The sequence below is a fragment of the Halichoerus grypus genome, chromosome 13 (assembly GCF_964656455.1).
Source record: "Halichoerus grypus chromosome 13, mHalGry1.hap1.1, whole genome shotgun sequence".
Classification (NCBI taxonomy): Eukaryota; Metazoa; Chordata; class Mammalia; order Carnivora; family Phocidae; genus Halichoerus; species Halichoerus grypus.
Window position 1 is genome coordinate 17,146,668 of NC_135724.1, and position 17,760 is coordinate 17,164,427.

The 17,760-nt window shown below is 42.4% G+C and overlaps 1 protein-coding gene across 9 annotated transcripts in view; it reads right to left on the bottom strand.

The window, feature by feature from the left end:
• Positions 1–17,760, bottom strand: part of NEDD4L (NEDD4 like E3 ubiquitin protein ligase) — a 332,582-nt gene that overhangs the window by 128,833 nt on the left and 185,989 nt on the right. For 5 of the 9 annotated variants that reach the window (XM_078060261.1, XM_078060259.1, XM_078060260.1 and 2 more), the window contains 2 exons: positions 15,379–15,417; positions 12,884–12,937 (listed from right to left, as the gene is read on the bottom strand). In XM_078060261.1, the coding sequence (XP_077916387.1) occupies positions 12,884–12,937; positions 15,379–15,417 (93 nt within the window). Of the gene's footprint in view, positions 1–7,992; positions 9,553–12,883; positions 12,938–15,378; positions 15,418–17,760 lie in introns of those variants that run through there. The other 4 variants (XM_078060256.1, XM_078060255.1, XM_078060258.1 and 1 more) reach the window with 4 other exon arrangements.

A 17,760-nucleotide genomic window follows, 5' to 3' on the forward strand; every position in this document is an offset into this window, starting at 1 on the left:
AAAGAGAAGAATTATTCATTCTGATAACTACACCACAAAATTCTTCAACAATGTTTCACATCAAGAAACAATCTGTTGGGCGCCTGGGTGGCTCAGTTGGTTAAGCGACTGCCTTCGGCTCAGGTCATGATCCTGGAGTCCCTGGATCGAGTCCCGCATCGGGCTCCCTGCTCAGCGGGGAGTCTGCTTCTCCCTCTGACCCTCCCCCCTCTCATGCTCTCTGTCTCTCATTCTCTCTCTCTCAAATAAATAAATAAAATCTTTAAAAAAAAAAAAAAAAAAAAAAAGAAACAATCTGTTGAAACTTGCTGATCATGATCAAGGAAATTCCTAGGCAAACCCAGCAAGCACATCACTGGTGGTCACTTCTCCCTTCCGTCTTCCGAACAAACCCCTTCCGCTGATCCACTGAGACCAATCCTGGTCATCTTTCTAGATCTGGTTCTGATCTTCCCCTCCGTGACATCGCCCTTGTGCACCATGACCCACAGCGTCCCACCCCGTGAGTAAGCAGCCTGTCACCCACCTGCACAAGGCTTCTGCCGGTGTGCCTCACCTCCACTGTCCTGTCACCTGGAAAGCTTCTACGACAACAGGCTTCCCAACCTTCCGCGTTTCTAACATCAAGAAGTACACATGTGGTATCATGAAACAATAATCATTTCACACCTGTGAGATAAAAAGTATGTTCTCTGTAACTGCAAAAATAATGCTCAGTTTCCTCATTTTAAAATGAAAGGAACTGGCTGAAAGGATTCCCCAGAGAACTCACAGCTCTGTAAGTTTATGCATATAGAATTAAAAAGGACTCCTGTGGGGCGCCTGGGTGGCTCAGTCATTAAGCGTCTGCCTTTGGCTTAGGTCATGATCCTGTGGTTCTGGGATTTCTGGGATGGAGCCCCGCATGGGGCTCCCTGCTCAGCTGGGAGCCTGCTTCTCTCCTCCCCACCCCCCGCCGCCACTCCCCCTACCTGTGATCTCTAATAAATAAATAAAATCTTTAAAAAAATAAATATAAATAAAAAGGACTGCTGCATACATTAGCTAGAGAACAATGCCATATTACAAAATTCAGGAACATCTCTTGCTAATATAATTTCAACTGAGGATGCAGGCAGGCCCTCAGGTACACTGTGTTTATATAAAACTATTTTTACTGCTTTGTCCTTTAGTATAGTAACTGGGCACCCTAATAATACACACTAATTAGAATAAGCAGAACGTAGAATAATGTACCAGGATTTTTTTTTTTTAAACATGGTTTCTATTACGGTAAGATCAACTTAAATATTAACATTGTATCCAAAGTTTAGAGTTTTATTACAATTTAGTATCTTTTTCAACTGGAAAACACAATCAGTACATACATACTGAACTGATCCTAAAATGGAGGCATTATATTCATGAGCAGAATACAGAAGAACCACAGAGTTATGCTGTTAGTGTGCAGTGATCAACTGGGCCGAACTCCTCAGGAAAGTTAAAGAGAGTTGTTGGTCATGCAATAAACTTCTAGCCGGAAGCTCTCTGCTTTGAAGAAGTGCTAGGCTTCTTGGCTGGAGCTTAATATACACATTTCAGTATTTCTGCTCCAACTCAACTTTTCTATTCAACTCAAAAAATCTGGACCAAAGCAACTCTTTCTCCCTCAAGAGTCAAATATCTAATTGTGTATTTTAAAAGAATATGAAAAAGAAATGGTCAAGAAGTACAATAGACTGTGAAGCTTTAAGAAGTCAAGGAAATAGATGACTTATGATGTGTGGGTCATTAAATATATTTTAAAGGTCTATCAGTTCTGGACTGACCTAGAGAGAGTAAGAAAGAGAAACTGTGAATCTATCAAACTATCTGGATCATCAAATACTATATATGCCTCATACCATCCCTACCCTGTCCTAGCTTCCCCCCCTCCCCTGCAAGAGGTAAGCAACTTGAGGCAACACCACAGGTTGAAAGCAGACTCCTCAGAGTTATTACATGAGGCACGTAAAAGCCCCTTGACTCCCTCCCATCTATAAAAATTAAGTCACAAGAGAAGTCTGTGTAAATTCCAGGGGCTCTGAAAGGCAGATTTGCTAGGGGAAATGCCGGTCTCTTCTCACTGGGGTCATTCCCTCTCTTTCTGCTTACCCAGTTAAGCAAAATATAGCACAATACTTAACACTAAAATAAACACAGAATGGTTTCAAAGAAGGCAGGCACTTAAAGGAACAGATACAAAGTATCTGAACACTAGGCTAGGGACCACAGCCAATCTGAAGAAAAGAGGGCCCCTTCCAACTCAATTTCTGATACTGTCATTTCATTTCAGGACCTCTCCCTTCACATTAAGTACTTTGTTCCAACGTGTCAGAATGGCCCATGGTTCTAAAATGATCAGGGTATAAAAAGCAGGCTTCTTGAAATTCAATCTCTTCCATCCTCCATACTGAAAGCTCAACTTCCTGTTACAATGTGGTGGTGCCTAGAGACCACCAAAGTGTCAACTCAGGACAGCATAAAACTGGCCAGGACATCAACCATTTCCTTCCAGGCCACCTGTTTCACTTGTTCTTTTATAGTCCTCTGTATTCCAGTTCGCCCAAATAAGCTGTGAGCAGAATAAACAAGGTTCAAAAAGGAACATCCATTGAGAACATTATTCACCCATAACGCCTAAGAAGTCAAGCTAAAAATCTTTCGATAACCTCCATTTGCCCAGAAAAAACACAGACTTCCTGAAATACCTATTATAGCTAATATTTTCAATACTCTATCCTTTAGGCCCTTTTAACCTTTAAACTGGAGCTGGGTGTATATAGCAGGTAGATGGTCTTAGTGTTCTCTCTTTTGCAGGACATGGAATTATATTGTGCTGCCTGGTGTGAATCAAGGGAAGTGGACGACCGAAGACAGGATACTAAATTTCTCATAATCACTAGACTGGACTAGGCTTCCCAAGCTTCTTTTGGCAAGTATAGTGGAAACTTAAGATAGTCTGGTATTCGTGCATTTAATCAATAGTTTCGACACTGTGAATTTCCTGCTTTTTCCTCATTATTGCAAATGTCCTGGTAGTATCATTAAGAGCTGGGGGGAAAAAAAGTCAAAATATTTAAGGGCAGTAATCTAGCTCAGCAATAATATGAGCTTATTTTTATTAAAAATATGCCTCATTATCTCCAGTTATACAAATACATTAACATTCAGATTAGCCTCAATTAGTTTTAAACCATCAACTATACAGACACCCAACATTTATTAAATTTTAAGAGAATTCTTACATGGAGTCAATTTCCTGTGGTATTGTGAACTTTTATGTAGCAATAACAACTTTCTTATTAACATGTGTTACAAAATTATAGATTAATTTCAATGCCTAGGAACTCTGGCTCCAGGCTTGGCCAAGAGCAGCAGTTGCGGCATTTATGAAAACCCTCCAAAAGGCAGTATCTGATAAGGCACAAATACTACCCTCATTTGCCAATCACACAATGTGGAGATCTTGTACAGATAACATGAGATTGCTGCTCAAAAGCCTCAACCTGTAAGAGGGAAACGTAAACGTAACCAATGGAAATGTTACAGCAAAATGATTTGGTAAAAATGTAAGTTTCAAAGTTTCAAAATTCCATACAGCAAATACAATTAAAGATCCTTTTCTACAATCCATAGCTCACCAATTAATTTGAGTCTTTTTAAGGACCGATCATCACAGGTGGTGTTTGGGATCTGTGATGCTGATTATCCAACAGCCAGACTTAGGACAGATGAGATATCAAAGCTAGTTATTAAATACTTCCAGGTATGCCTTAAATCCATGCTATGCCTGATGCTGATCCAAAACTGATGTTCAGAGTTAACTTGATTACCTTCCTCAAAGAAAGATTTGTATATTACAACTATTCGGTTAAGAAGGAAAAACCCCCCCCCCAAAAAAAAAAAAAAAAAAAAGAAGGAAAAAACCCCAACACTGATCAGGTACTTCCACATATGTTCCCTCATTTAAACCTCACCAGAAACCTGGGAGAGCTGGAGATTTTTATCCTCATTTTTCACTTAAGAATAAGCTCAGAGAAGGCTTCTAACTCCCCTGAGACATGTCAGTAAATTGCCGAGCTGCCTCTGCGGGTCTCCAAAACTGCCCCCCCCCCAACCCCCGGCCCTGTTAAGCTGCAAAGCACCAACTGGAGGTACCATCTTCAAAAATGTCAGCAAAAATGTCACATCACTGGAAGCATTTAACTGCTTTTTGGCTACACAGACTTTTATTAAAGATATTTTTTAAATTCCCATTATGCACACACAAAGTGATAGAATATGCTAGTTCCCACATCTAATGAAGCTATCATGTACCTTCATCGGAAATAGAAAAATAGCACTATTTCGCAGGATAGCAAGCAAGGCTGAGCGAGGCAATGCCTTCGCAATGGGATGTTAGTTACAGGGACCAAGTGAAATAAAGGAAGGCATCCTTCAAATGGTGAAGTACTAGAGAGAGACTTTGTAAAAAGCAACTCTTATCCGTGTCAACCCTGAGCAATGCCGAATCAAAGCATCCATGAAAATGCTGAAATTTTGTTACATAGTATTGGAATATTCTCATACGATCGCATTAAGAGGTTGTTACTATATTCAAGGGAAAATAATGTTTAGAGAATCCAATCAGAAACCCAGTGAATGAAAGAAATAGTAGTTTTCTTATTCATCACACTGCTGTTGGTGTGTTTTTTAAACAAAGGGGTGGTTTATACATATATTCAGAGAATTATTTTTTTAGGGTAAAAAAGTGACACCAGTTAGTACTAGTGTCAAGGTGTTTCTGTACAGTAAAATCATCGTCTCTAAAAGAGATTCAAATTAAAATCCCCTCCAAATAAAAAGAGTTTGGGTATTCTTTTGTTGTTTAGTAAAATAAATTTTTAAGCCCAAGAGATGAGTACACTACTTCTGCAAAGTGGATGTCCACTGAGAGGACACAGGGAAAATGCAGAGAACCTAGGGTAGCAGTAAAGGAGAAACACTCCCTTCCCTATTGGTATATGCAGTGGGTGGGAGACTACCTGTTTTTGCCCCCACTGGCCCTCCTCCCCCTGTTTACATTACAAACTTTGTCAGCAAGCAACTGAAGACAGCCCCAGAAACCTTCCAAGTATCCAGTGTAATGTTATATACACAGTGGACCTGAAACACCTCATGACATTAATGGGATCCAAAAACTCAGCTTGTAAAATGCAGAACCTAGCAGTGATTATCCCTGAGACTGTTTGGAAAGGGGGCACCGATGCTGGGAAATGGTGATCTAACTTCCTCAGAAAAACTCAAATACAGTGAAGCAGTCCATAACCAAACCAAATACCTCAAAAACTTCAAAAACTAAGAAAATAAGTCATTCACGAAATGACTGTTAATAACGCCACAAATGGAATTGCTCAGTCCTAAAGCCCTTTCTGAAATATCCTAACGGATGACAAGAACCAATTCTGCTTTCCTGAATGGGTGGCCAGACCAGATGGAAAACCATCACCAAAGGGGGTTAATGCGTGGAAACGTATTTTTTTTCCCCAGGAATCTAGCTGGTTGACATTTTTTGAAGTCATGTTGCATTTGAGATTTATTCATGGCAGGATGTTTGGGAGGCAGCCTGAGACACAGAAAAACACTCAACAGGGTAACCTTGTAATAAGGTCTGAGGCAGAGAAGAGACTGTGCAATAGGAGCCCATGTGTAAAAGGAAGCCTGAGTGGTTTGCCCAATCGAGAAACATTTCTGATGTCATTTAAAAACCAGGCTGCAACAAATTTTCATTAATTTTTCACGTGAACGAATAATGAAGTACCCTTCTGACTGAAGCAGCAGATATGTGAACCATCAAAAAAGCCTGGTGGCAGCCAGACTGTAGACGCCCCAGTGAATGTTTTCCCTCAAGATAAATAAGGCCAGGGCAGCTGCCGCCTAGACTTAACACCCCTGCCCATATGAAACACGTACAAAGTGTTGAATGGAGCAGACAGTTCTGTGATGTGACGAGTTTTGCTTTTGCCTCTTAAAGAAAAAAAGTTTTTGCTTTAAAAAAACCCCAGCTGCTTACCAACCATTTACGAATTTATGTCCATGAACAAAAATACCACAGGTGTATCAAAATTCACATAGGAGAACTACACCTATGAAATTCGCACCAGAGAACTTATTCTCAAGAAAGGCTCTTTATTCTAGACCTTAAATTTCCAAATTGAAAGATACTTGTTTCCTGCTCTCACAGTCCTTTCAATTGAGAATGGCCCTTGTATCTAAGTACGTATCAGTTTTAGTATATCCTATTTGTTTCCTAATTACATTAGAAATTTCAAGCCAAATGAGACATTAGTTATATAAACACATCTGTCTTCAACATCTAACTGCAAAATGACTTAAGTTTTTGGTAATATCATTGAGTAGTTACCAAAACTTTAGGAACGCATTTTGTTTATGAAACCTCAGCTGGTAGGCGGTCCAAGTTCAGCAAGAAATTGTCTTGCCCAATGAAGCCTGTAACTGTTGTGATGTACTTTCTTGGGGGTGGAGGTTAGAACGATTATAATATCAAAATTCTACTGAAATTTGTACTATTATATAAAAATGATAAACCGGTTCAGATCAAGACAAAGCACTCAGACATTTCCTAAAAAAAAACGTTAGCGGTAATAAAAGGATGCATGGAAAAGAAAGAAGAAGAAACATTTATAGAACACCAAGAAAGATACAATACTTGCATTGAGCATCGGATTACACCTTCAAAATGGTGCAAACCAATGATGGAGCAGTGTGATAAAGTTCACTTGAACAGCCAAAAACATTTCTCAACACACGGCAATAAAAGATGATACAATTCCACACTAATACTCAGTCATCCACTTTGAAAAGTCTCAACGCACAACCAAAACCCAAACAAAAAGTTCCCTTAATGTTTCACGATCTATCCTCAAACCGGTCTTCAAATAAATCCAGGGGGAAAAAACCCATTTCAAAATGTAAGGCGCTCGGTGTTTAGGTAGAGCACTCAGTGGCTGGTAATTACTAGGTAAAAGAAAGTTAACAGATAAAACTTTTCATCCCACTATAAGCCATGAAAGCTGCAGACTCATCATTTGCTTGGTGAAATTAGCAGCTGTCTTTCTGTACTCCATTTCACCGAGAGGGAGAGAGCAAGAACACAGGAGAAATAAAAGCCAAAATCTGTCCTAGGGTGCCTGTTTCCACAGCTGGAGACAGGGCACTTACTAGTCTATATACAGCCTCCCAGTTAGACGTTCAAGTGGCCAGTGTTAAGTTGCATGACCTCCGCAATCTGACCATTAACAAGCAGTTTTGCCTAGCCCTGGTCCATAAGCCAATCTGCTTCAAAAATACATTTCTTACTGCCCCACAAGGGTGACCACTCTTGTTCAGTATTACTTAATGGACAAAAACCCAAAGACAATAAATTATATAACAACAAGGGTCAATCCTCCACAGCAAAAGGGCCATTAGGAAGAACTGATCAAACTTGCCATGCACTTAATTGTTAAGAGACTAGACTCAAGTTTTGTGACATTCTCTCACCTTTATGAGAATTGGTTATTTTTAAATGAAACATCATCAAAGCAAGCAGCTCTTAAATGCATTTCTGAGATCAACATGTTGGGGCACCGGCAGATTAATTCAAAGTAATAAATTTTTTAAAATTCTTTTATTCAGAAGGGGACAAGGAGGGAGCAGGGATCATCTGGATCTTCAAAACAGTTATTTGACTTTTAGGGTCTAAACACACAGTGTCTTCTTAAACACTAGTTTTATGGGACTCTACCAAATACTGGGCTACAAATCACGGTCCCAGAACTCAGCCAGACATTGTTACAATGGCCTGAAGCAGGGAAACTCCCAGAAAGGAGGAGGATGAAGTTTGTTTTAATTAGCCTGCAGAAGCAGCTTTCTGGCCTTGGCTCAGTCCCTTCAGACCCGGCGCTCACACGCAAACGCACGCCAACTTACCGGGGCGCCAGCTACCGTGGAACCAGGGCTGCTGGCGTTATTCTCCTCGGGATTCTGGGGGGCTTCTTCCGGCCCCCGAGTCACGAGAATTCTGAAGTGCTGTTGCCCCGCATTTTGATCTTGCCTGATCTTAAACGTGCAGCCCTGCCCCTGTGGCGTCCTTTCCACCGAGTTGGTCCTGTGGATTTCGGGAGCCCCCCTGCGGCCCCGAGGCGGCGTCTCCGGGTGGCCCCGCTCTTCCGTGGGGCTCCCGCGCTCTGCGCGGGGCTGCGTGGGGTACGAGGTGCTCCTCTCCAGCCGGATGCGGGGGTACCTCACCAGCCTGTCCCCCTTCGTGCCGGTGAAACCGAAGTTGAAGTCACCGCCTGGCCCCGGAGCGCCCGGTTGCGGCTGTTGCAACTGGAAGACGAAGCAGCGCTTCCCGGAGCTTCCAGAAGCATCCGGAACGTGCTGCAGGGACCAGCGCCTGGGCTCCGTTGCCGAAGGGCTGCTCTGGCCGTCGGCCCCGAAGGGCGTCAGCCTCACCTGGCGCACGTCGGCGCTGGAGGCGCGGTGCTGGATCCGCAGCCCCCCGCCACCCTCGGGGCCCCAGGCGGCCCTCGGCTCGGCCTCCTCGCGGCCGTCGCAGGCGGCAAGGCCGGGCACTCGGCGGCCGCACGTGCCGTTGAGCTGCGGGCCCGGAGCCCGGGCCGCCCTCGGGGGCGAGCTCCCGGGGGTCTCGGGTTCCGGGGGCTCCGGGCCACCGGCCCGGGATGCCGAGCCCGCGTCGCCGTCTGGGCCCTCGGGCGGCGCACCCGCGTCGGGGGCCTCGTCGGCCGCCTTGCGCTGCAGGGAGATCTGCACAGATGAGCTGCGGGTGGGCCGCGCGTCGAGCGGGCCCAGGAGCTGCGGGATGAACATGGACGTGCTGCGCTTGAGCGCGCCCACGGCCTCCTGCAGGCCACCGCGGTCCTCCGCGCCCTGCTGGGCGAAGGGGTGCGGGCCGCTCCTCCGCGGCAGCGTGTGGAATGCCATGAAAAAGTCCTCTTCCCTCTCCTGGTCTAGGATCTCGGACTCGGGGGCTGTGTTGCTGCGCCCAGAGCCAAAATGAAACCGAAGCCGATGGGCCATGGTGCCCAGGGGGGCAGGGAGGGAGAGGGCGAGCGGCGACAACGAGCCCGGCACTGCCAGAAGTCAAAAACTGAAGACACAAACTCCAAGAAAAAGTGTCCCATCTGCCAAAGCGTTAGCACTGCGGCACCAGGAGCGACAGATAGCAGAAATAACCCAAGTGGCAAGCGGCATTCCAGGCATGATTGGGTAAGAGCAAAAAGCTCTCATCCGCACTGTGACAGAGGGTAGGATGGCCAGAACCACATGACCGCGGTCTCCCCCTCCAAGGCCAGCTTGTGCACTTACTGGAGTTTTCCCCCCTCTCGCGCTCTCAGTTTTTTTTTTTTTTTTTTACACACAGCAAGAGCCTGAAACAGCACCTTCCCAGCTGCTGCTTTTCCATCAGACAGGAGTGGCCCCAGCAGGGAGCTCTCACAGCTGACTAAGGCAGCAAACACAGTCCAAGCCATGCTGCTATAAATCTAGCCCGCATCAAATTCACGGGACAGTTCTTTCCGAACGAGGCAGGGCACTCGGACTCTCTAACCAATGCCGGAGAGCCGGCATTGAACACATGCACACACACCGTATTTCCCCCGCCTCCCCTAGCAAACCAAAGAACGACAAGGAAAAATGCTCTGGCTGCAAGAAAACCCTTTCACAAGCATCCGATATTATGTTTCTCTGTTATTTATGATATCACCACACTACCACGACGGAATGCAAACTAATAAAAGGTACTATAAATATGATTCCACACCCCACAGAATGAGTGTCCCTTTAATGCTAAATAATTAGACCATGATCTACAAGTAACAAAATAGCTAAGTGCAGGGAGTTACAACTTACAACAGGGTCAGTTAGCTGTCTGCCTCCTACTACTGTATTTTTTCATTTAATAGGGTGTGTGTGTGGCGATCTCACTCATAATACGACTATCAGACATGGAAGTCCCAGAGAAAAGGAGCCCAGCTGGAGAAAACATTCTCTCCTATATGCCAGACAGGAGAAAAACCCATCACCACACCCACCCCCCCATCCCCACCAGAAAAGGAAGGAAAATTGAGGAAGGGTGTGAATGTGGTTTTTGTAGTGAGTTAACTTAAATACCATACAGAAAGAAGGCTGCCCAGAGCTGTTTTTCAGGGAGAAGTCAGCAATATTATCACAAGCACGGAATCTTACCATTTTTGTGAAGGGCCAAAAAGGACCCGAGTAATAAAGGTCCATGTTCAAAAAACTGTCATCAGATTTGTAGTCAACTTGGATATAGTCTCTGTGTTTCAAGCTTACGGTTTTCCATGATCCAGAAACATCAGTGATTTAACACAGAAGCTTATTTAGGAGGGAGTAAAAAATGGGAGGGGAAAATACCAAAAGCTGCAGAGGGTGACAAAAAGTTTATTTTAAAATCCACAAAGCATGGACTTTGTCAACAGCTCTAGAATTGAGGGTGGAGGATTAACCCCGTGTTTACATACGTGCAAACCGGTGTTCCAAAGGCATGTGTTTTAAATGCCAAAACTGATCTCCATGAGAGAAATGGAAGCTAGTTCGTTGAGATGCTCAAACCACCAAGTACCACTGTAGTCATGTATGGTCTTAGCTGGAGGAAGAGCCAACAAAGCAACAAATACCACCACCAGTTTTCAGTGACTGGTTAAACAACAACAACAACAACAACAACAACAACAACAACACTCCGCAAACAGCCTGGGGCAAAGCTAGGTATTAGTATCATAAAACAATGTTTCAGATAAAGTGTGTATTCACACATGATTTCTGAGAGCTCTGCATTCAAAGCCCTTTTGGGTTTGGAAGACTAGTTTGGGATCCATGGAGAGGTCATCTCAACAGCAGTCATATTTTAGTAATAGAAATGGAAACAAAAAATTTTTTTACAGCAAATTTCTCTTAGTAAAAAAATAATGAATTATAACACATCTGACAAAAGGCATTTTTCCCTTAAATCTGACCCTCTCCACCTTGGAAACGTGTTGTTATACTCAATAAATGAGAGAATAAGGATTAGTTTGTATATGTATGTATATGTAGTCTGTATATGTATATGAGTCTTCAGGGACTGACTTCTACTCTACTCAACACTGCCTGATTCAGTATTTGCTGGATAGGAGATGGAGTGCTAAGAACTGCACCATCATCAGAATCTCTCATTCCATTTAACAAGAAAATAACTTTATACACACAGAAGTGATTTAGTTATTTGGTACTACTCATTATCACCCAAGGTATAAAACGTTGAGTTCAACGTGAAGCCACCAAGACCCCGTATATTTTTACAGAAAAGGCGTCGGTACAGTAGGCCAGAATCTGTTGGCTTTCTAATTTGGAGAATAATACCAAGCCCAGGAGATTAACTACACTCCCGAGGTCTATAATAAGCATAAAAGGCCTGGCTATTCACCACCACTGGCCTGAGGACTTAAGAGAACAGCAGATTCCACCGGGTGCTGTGTTTAAATTATGTAAAGGCTCCAGACCTCCCTTGTCTCATGTGCAAGGACAGAGAGTTAAATGAGATGCCTTATAAGACTCCTCCAAAACTATTATATTAAGTTTAAGCTACTCAAAAGACTTGGGAGTTTCAGCTGAAATCAGCAGCAAGAAGGGTTTATAAGAACACTCCTTTTTGTTTGTTTCCAGATTTTATTTAAATTCTAGTAAGTTAACAGATAGGGTAATATTAGTTTCAGGTGTAGAATTTAGTGATTCATCACTTACGTATAACGCCCAGTGCTCATTACATCAAGTGCCCTCCTTAATGCTCATCCGCCATCTAGACCCTCCCCCGCCCACCTCCCCTACAGCAACCCTCAGTTTGTTCTCTATCATTAAGAGTCTATTTTATGGTTTGCCTATTTCTTTTTTTTTTTCTTTCTTAATAAGGACACTCCTTTTAACCAAGAAATATACACAAGTTTCATGGAAAGTAAATCTGGATACAACTAACAACAGAAAACTTGAGAGTTTTAATACCACTTCTGAGAGTTCCTTAAAGGCTTACACAGAACATGATAATGTTCATATTCATAGCTGGAACACTTGGTTTGTGGGTACCTGATGAATACACTCTAGTTAGTTGATTCTGCCAAAATGCTTTAAAGCCAGATGTGATGCTGAAATTCCATTTTTAAAATGAAATCTTAGTTATATGTATTATATAGACAGATAGATATGTAACATGTCCACATCTTATCTATCAATGTATATATAAAATGTTTCTATGAGTTTTATGCCTCAGGCATATCTTTGGTTCTTTAAAGGTACTTTCCACAAACTTCCCTTGAGAAAGTACCATTTTTAAAATACTGCTTAATTTTGCCTGCTAAATATAGATTCACTTTTTGCTATATACTGTTAATTAGTTTTTTGTTTTCCCAAAGAGAATCACCACAGATTCACGACCGAATGGGTGAAAGGATTGTATTCCGGCTTATATTAAGGTTTGTTTACATGAGTGATGGCCTCTTTGAAGGTTTGCTTACCACTGCATACTCCCAACGTAAGAGCAGAGGCGTCTGGCTTGATACATCACTAGTGTGATGGTCACTACTATTGACTATGATGAAAACATACACATATACAAATAAAATTTCTGTCCTATCCATACAAATATATTTGTTAGAATCATAAACTCATAATAGGCAAAGAAAGTCTTGGAGGGGGGGCATATGTACCAGCAGAAGTACAACACAGATAACAGAGTTCTGAAAGATGCTGCTTTAAAATTCAGTTTTTAAAAAATGAAGCAAAAAATCAAGAACTGGGACCCACTTACCAATCTGTTTTCATCAAATACTTCGAACAGAAGTCTGTGATTAGACGGGTTTACCTATAAAGGGGACAAAAATAGTATTTTAAAAGATGGGCAGAAATAACTCGAAGGATAAAATAAGAGACATAGAATGAAATGCTTTATAATGCACCTAGATCATCTGTGTCATCTAATTAAACTGCTACTCTTCTAGAAATCCTGTGTCTACTAAATCACATTTTCTATTACTGATTTCTGGATTATTCTATGCCTAATATTTAGGCATATTAGAAGAATAAGATGCTCTTGGCTGCAAAGAAAATTTTAAATAGTTTTAGAGAGTTTCTGTATCTCCCCTACAAAACGCATGGAGACCAAGGTGACATCTTCACAAAGGTCTGTGCCCAAGGAAATCTCTTAGGTCTATAATTATAATGAGAATAGCAGTGACAAAAATGAAGAGAATAGTAAAAGGAGCTATTGACTATTGTATACTTATTTTGGGGGCACTATCTCCTTATTAAATATCAAAAACACATGACCTCATCTAATCCTGACAGCAGCCTATGGTGTATAACTGTCCTCCTAATTTTGCAAATGGGGAGCCGAGACTCTGAGGTTAAGTAACCTGCCCAGGAGCCCATAAATAATATGTGGGGCAACCGGGAGGCCCCAACCAGGTCTGACCTGCTTGTCTCAGAGCCCACGCTTTGAAATTAGAGAGAACAAAGAAATCAAAGATGTCCCAACTTCCAGCAACTGTGGGGTCAGAGCTCCTGGGGCTTTCAGTGTCTTTTTGCTTCTTTCTCTTTACCAAAACCTCACCAAAATGGCAGGAATCATCATTCAGGCTCACTTATCGTTTATTAAGTACCAACCACATGGGATACCTGGTAGTTAAGCTTTCTGATTTACATCATTGCATGAAAACAACCCCATCAAGTGAGGACTTCTCTCTCCTTCATGAGAGAGAAGGAACTCACAGCTAGTGTCTGTCTTCAGGTGGAGTTCTAAGGTCACAAAGGTGGTAAGTGGTAGAGCCAGAGATGGGATTCAGGTCTACTGCTTCACCATGGAAAGTGAAACAAAATAAAGTTTGACAGTACAGCACGGAGCGAGTCATGGGCTTCTGGCCCCTTGGCCTGCCCTCCGCTTAGTGACAGAGCAAGCAGACGGACGGGGATCTAGCTAGGATCTGTCTGGAAGCTCTGTGAAGGTTGTGCTGACCAATGCATCCACACAGGCCCTGGAAGGAGCAGCACACAGTAGGCACTCAATTGAGATTTGTGGAATGAATAGAACAAAGCCCCCCCCCCCCCCTTTTCTTAAAGCCAAGAAAAACAGAGTTTACAAACTGCTATAGCCAAGATAAGTTGACAAAATCTTGGATGCACTAAAATTTACATAAATGTGGCCCAGGTGTTAAACTGAAAGCAGTCTGGGTCATTCGGAGTTTTACAAGTGGAAAGCTGTATTTGAGACTTAACTAAGGGCCAACAACATCTATCTGCCCCCATTAGCTTTTCAGTCCTTCACGGAGTAATTTAAAATGCATCTGATAGAGGCTATACATAGGATCCACCAAGTATTAAAATATCAATACCGTATTTCAGCTCTGAACATAACAGAAAACAGATATTGTAGATAGTGACTGAAGTTAGGAGCACGTAAAATACTATTGTGATTGAAAGGAAGAAATCAGGACCTAATGTAATGGGTCTAATGGTAGTATTGTCCTTTGGGAATCTACACTAATCTGAAGATCTCATCTGGAGCCTTTCTGGAGGTAAAGAAGTTTTTAATATCACAGCTATAGAGGCAAAGTATATTCATTTTGAAGAGGGGGAAAAAGAAAACTTTCCAACAGATGAGCAGTTTAGTATTTCCCAAATTTTCGTACAAAAAAATACAGCAACCACCACAAAAACTCCTTGAATAGTAATTAATCTCCATTAATTCACACAACTGTCATTTCTACATATAGCTCTTCTAGGTGTTAAACATACAAGGTTGAGGAAATTTTACCCAATTCAGTGATATTTATAGTCCAGAAATAGTTTTATATTAACACTTGTACACATACACGTTTCAATTACAAAACTTTCCCTTCCTAACTAGAACATGACTGGTAAGTTTTAGGCTTCTTTTTAATCATGTTGCCTCTGTTGCTTTATTTTACCTCTAAAATCATTCATAACCCGTGTCTCATAGAAATAATTAAGCTACTGTTTTAATTATATTTTACCATATTTTTAAAGAAAAATTTGAGTAGAAAAGCTAAAATATGGTACTTGGGTAACTTTTCTTTTTACTTCTCTAAAACACCCCCAAAATGAAACAAGTCCAGATTTTGCTGCTACTAGGCAGTGTTTGAAACCTTAGGCCACATGAGGTGGCTACCCAGCCATTTCTCAAAAGAATTTCACATAAAAATTTAACAGCTTTTACTCAGTATGAATCTATTGTGGTATCAACCTAGTTATCAATAATAGTTATTATCAAAAAAATGAAAAACTTACTCTAAAATAAAATTCTTCATTCCACTTTGGGTTCAGGGTCTGGAAGAGAAATTATCTTGTAATATCTTTTACAGTCTTTGGAACATGAACAGTTACTAGTACAATGCAATCCACGTATTTGCTTCAACATTTTTTTGAGATTAAAAATAATAGCTAAGAGATATTCAAAATGGCAATAAAAAGCATTTAGTCAATTATTTGAAACTATTCTACAAACCAAACTAGAGAGGAAGGGATGTATTTATGAAACAGATAATTCATAGATAAGAAACCATAAACTGCATGCTATCAACCAGAAGGAATAATGTCAGGGACCTACAAAGAGCCATCATCATGAAAAATATGAAGATATTCTTCAAGAAATTCACATTCATATGATTACTTCATCAAGAAGGAAATGAATTCATTTCTCTCGACCTGCCACAAATCTGTTTCGGAGAGTAAGGAAGCAGGTGGGGAAAGGCAAAAGTATTCGCTATTTATATAAATACTGAAATATAAAGAGTATTTTATAAAGAACAATAATGACGATCAGATTATAATGCATGAAAAAAAAAACTGCCAGTTATAAATCCAAAGTGGATTTTTTCCCCCAAAATAACCGGTGTTTAAAATCTTCACCTCCCTATCCTTCAATCCTTCTATCCATTCCTCTGACCATCCATCCACCCATCTCCATGCCAATCTAAATATCTATCTCACAAGGACATGGAACAGATACTTCTGTCCTCAGTACAGACAAAAGATGGGCTGCCAAGCATCCTCTGAAACTAAGATGAAACAGATACTATGCAAGAATACATATATACACGTTAATGCATTTGGACATGCATAATACTCTTAAATAAATACATCCCTCAAAAATCCTACGTACAGACTGAAAAATCACCACCTCACCAAAGGCTACAGGTATTTTTTAGGCTGAACCATATTTGCCTTTCTCAATCAAATTCCTTTAACATACTAGTCCACAAAGAAGCACAGATAGAACACAAATGCACCCCAAGAAACAACACACACAGAATTCACACAACACTGAACCGGCATTTTAAAAAAATCAGCAACTTTGCCCGCCCACAACTCAAGAGGGAATCCAATCTGAAAAGGATGGGGCTTCATACTTTTGCCTGTGAATGGAGCCGGGCATACAATGAGTGAGAAGGAGAGGGAGAGAGAGAGAGGGGAGGAGAAGGGAGAGGTGCCAGGCGGGCAGCAGGAGGGGCAGGGCAGGACCGGGCCTGCCGGGGGCGGATGCAGTCCGGGACGCGGGCTGCCCAAAAAGGCACGGGGCAAGAGGCAAATGACAGGAGAGGGTCGAGCGCACCGACGTGAGTCCGCAGCGCGCACGAAGGACCAGGCGGCCGGCCACGAGGAAGGAGGAGGACAGCAGTTCCGAAAGCAAACCGAGCGAGCGCGCGCAGCACAGAAATACTAACCGGGAGGCTGCGAGCGAGGCAGAGCAGGCGCGCTGGGCGGGAGAGGAGGGAGAGCAGGGAGGCGGCGGCCCGCCCCGGGCAGGAAAAGTCATGTTGGTACCCCCAGTCTCGGCTGGGGGGGTGGGGTGGAGGCTGTGGTTCTCGGCTCCCTCCGCGTCCGGGCGCCCAGGTCTCCCCCCCGGTTCGCCTGCGCTGCAGGGCGCCGGCTCTCCCAGGCGCGGCCCCCAGCTCGCTGCCGGCTGAAGCAGGGACAGCGCCTGCCACCCGGAACAATGGCCTCCGTGCTTCGCCGGAGTCCTCCCCACTAATCAAAACACAGGCTCTTGTTTGCAAAACAGATTTTTAATGCCACTCACAAAGCCAGGTGGAGGACGAGCTACAATGGCTGCTCCTTACAGAGAATGACCCGGTCTGGGAGCTCAGGTGTCTGCACAATGGCAGGAGAGTGAGCATTTTTTAAAGCCATCCTGTTCCCCAGGAAATGCTTATCACACAAAGTATTGGACTATCTGCCCCCCAAAGGTGCCGGGAAAATAGTAGTAATTGATAAATAATACTGAAGCACAGATAACAGTACTTTGGATAAAAAACCTACATCTTCAATAAATGCCCCAAATATGGAGTAAATACTTAGATTTACACACACACAAACGCATACACACATACAGGGAAACATGGTGATAGATGAATTAAAATATAATTATGGAAACATCTTTAATGATATCATGTAATGAAGATTTAGAAAATAGATACACATAAATGTATAATTTCATTAATATTTTCACTTGTTCTCATGTAACTAAGCAAAATATTTCGCTTCCTTTGGTAATATTTGTCTCAAGTTAAACCATTCCTTTTGTGTCTACCAATTGCACAAACCACTCCATTCCATTAAATGTATTTTAAATTATTTTAAATGCCTTCATGAAAAACAACAAGCCAACAA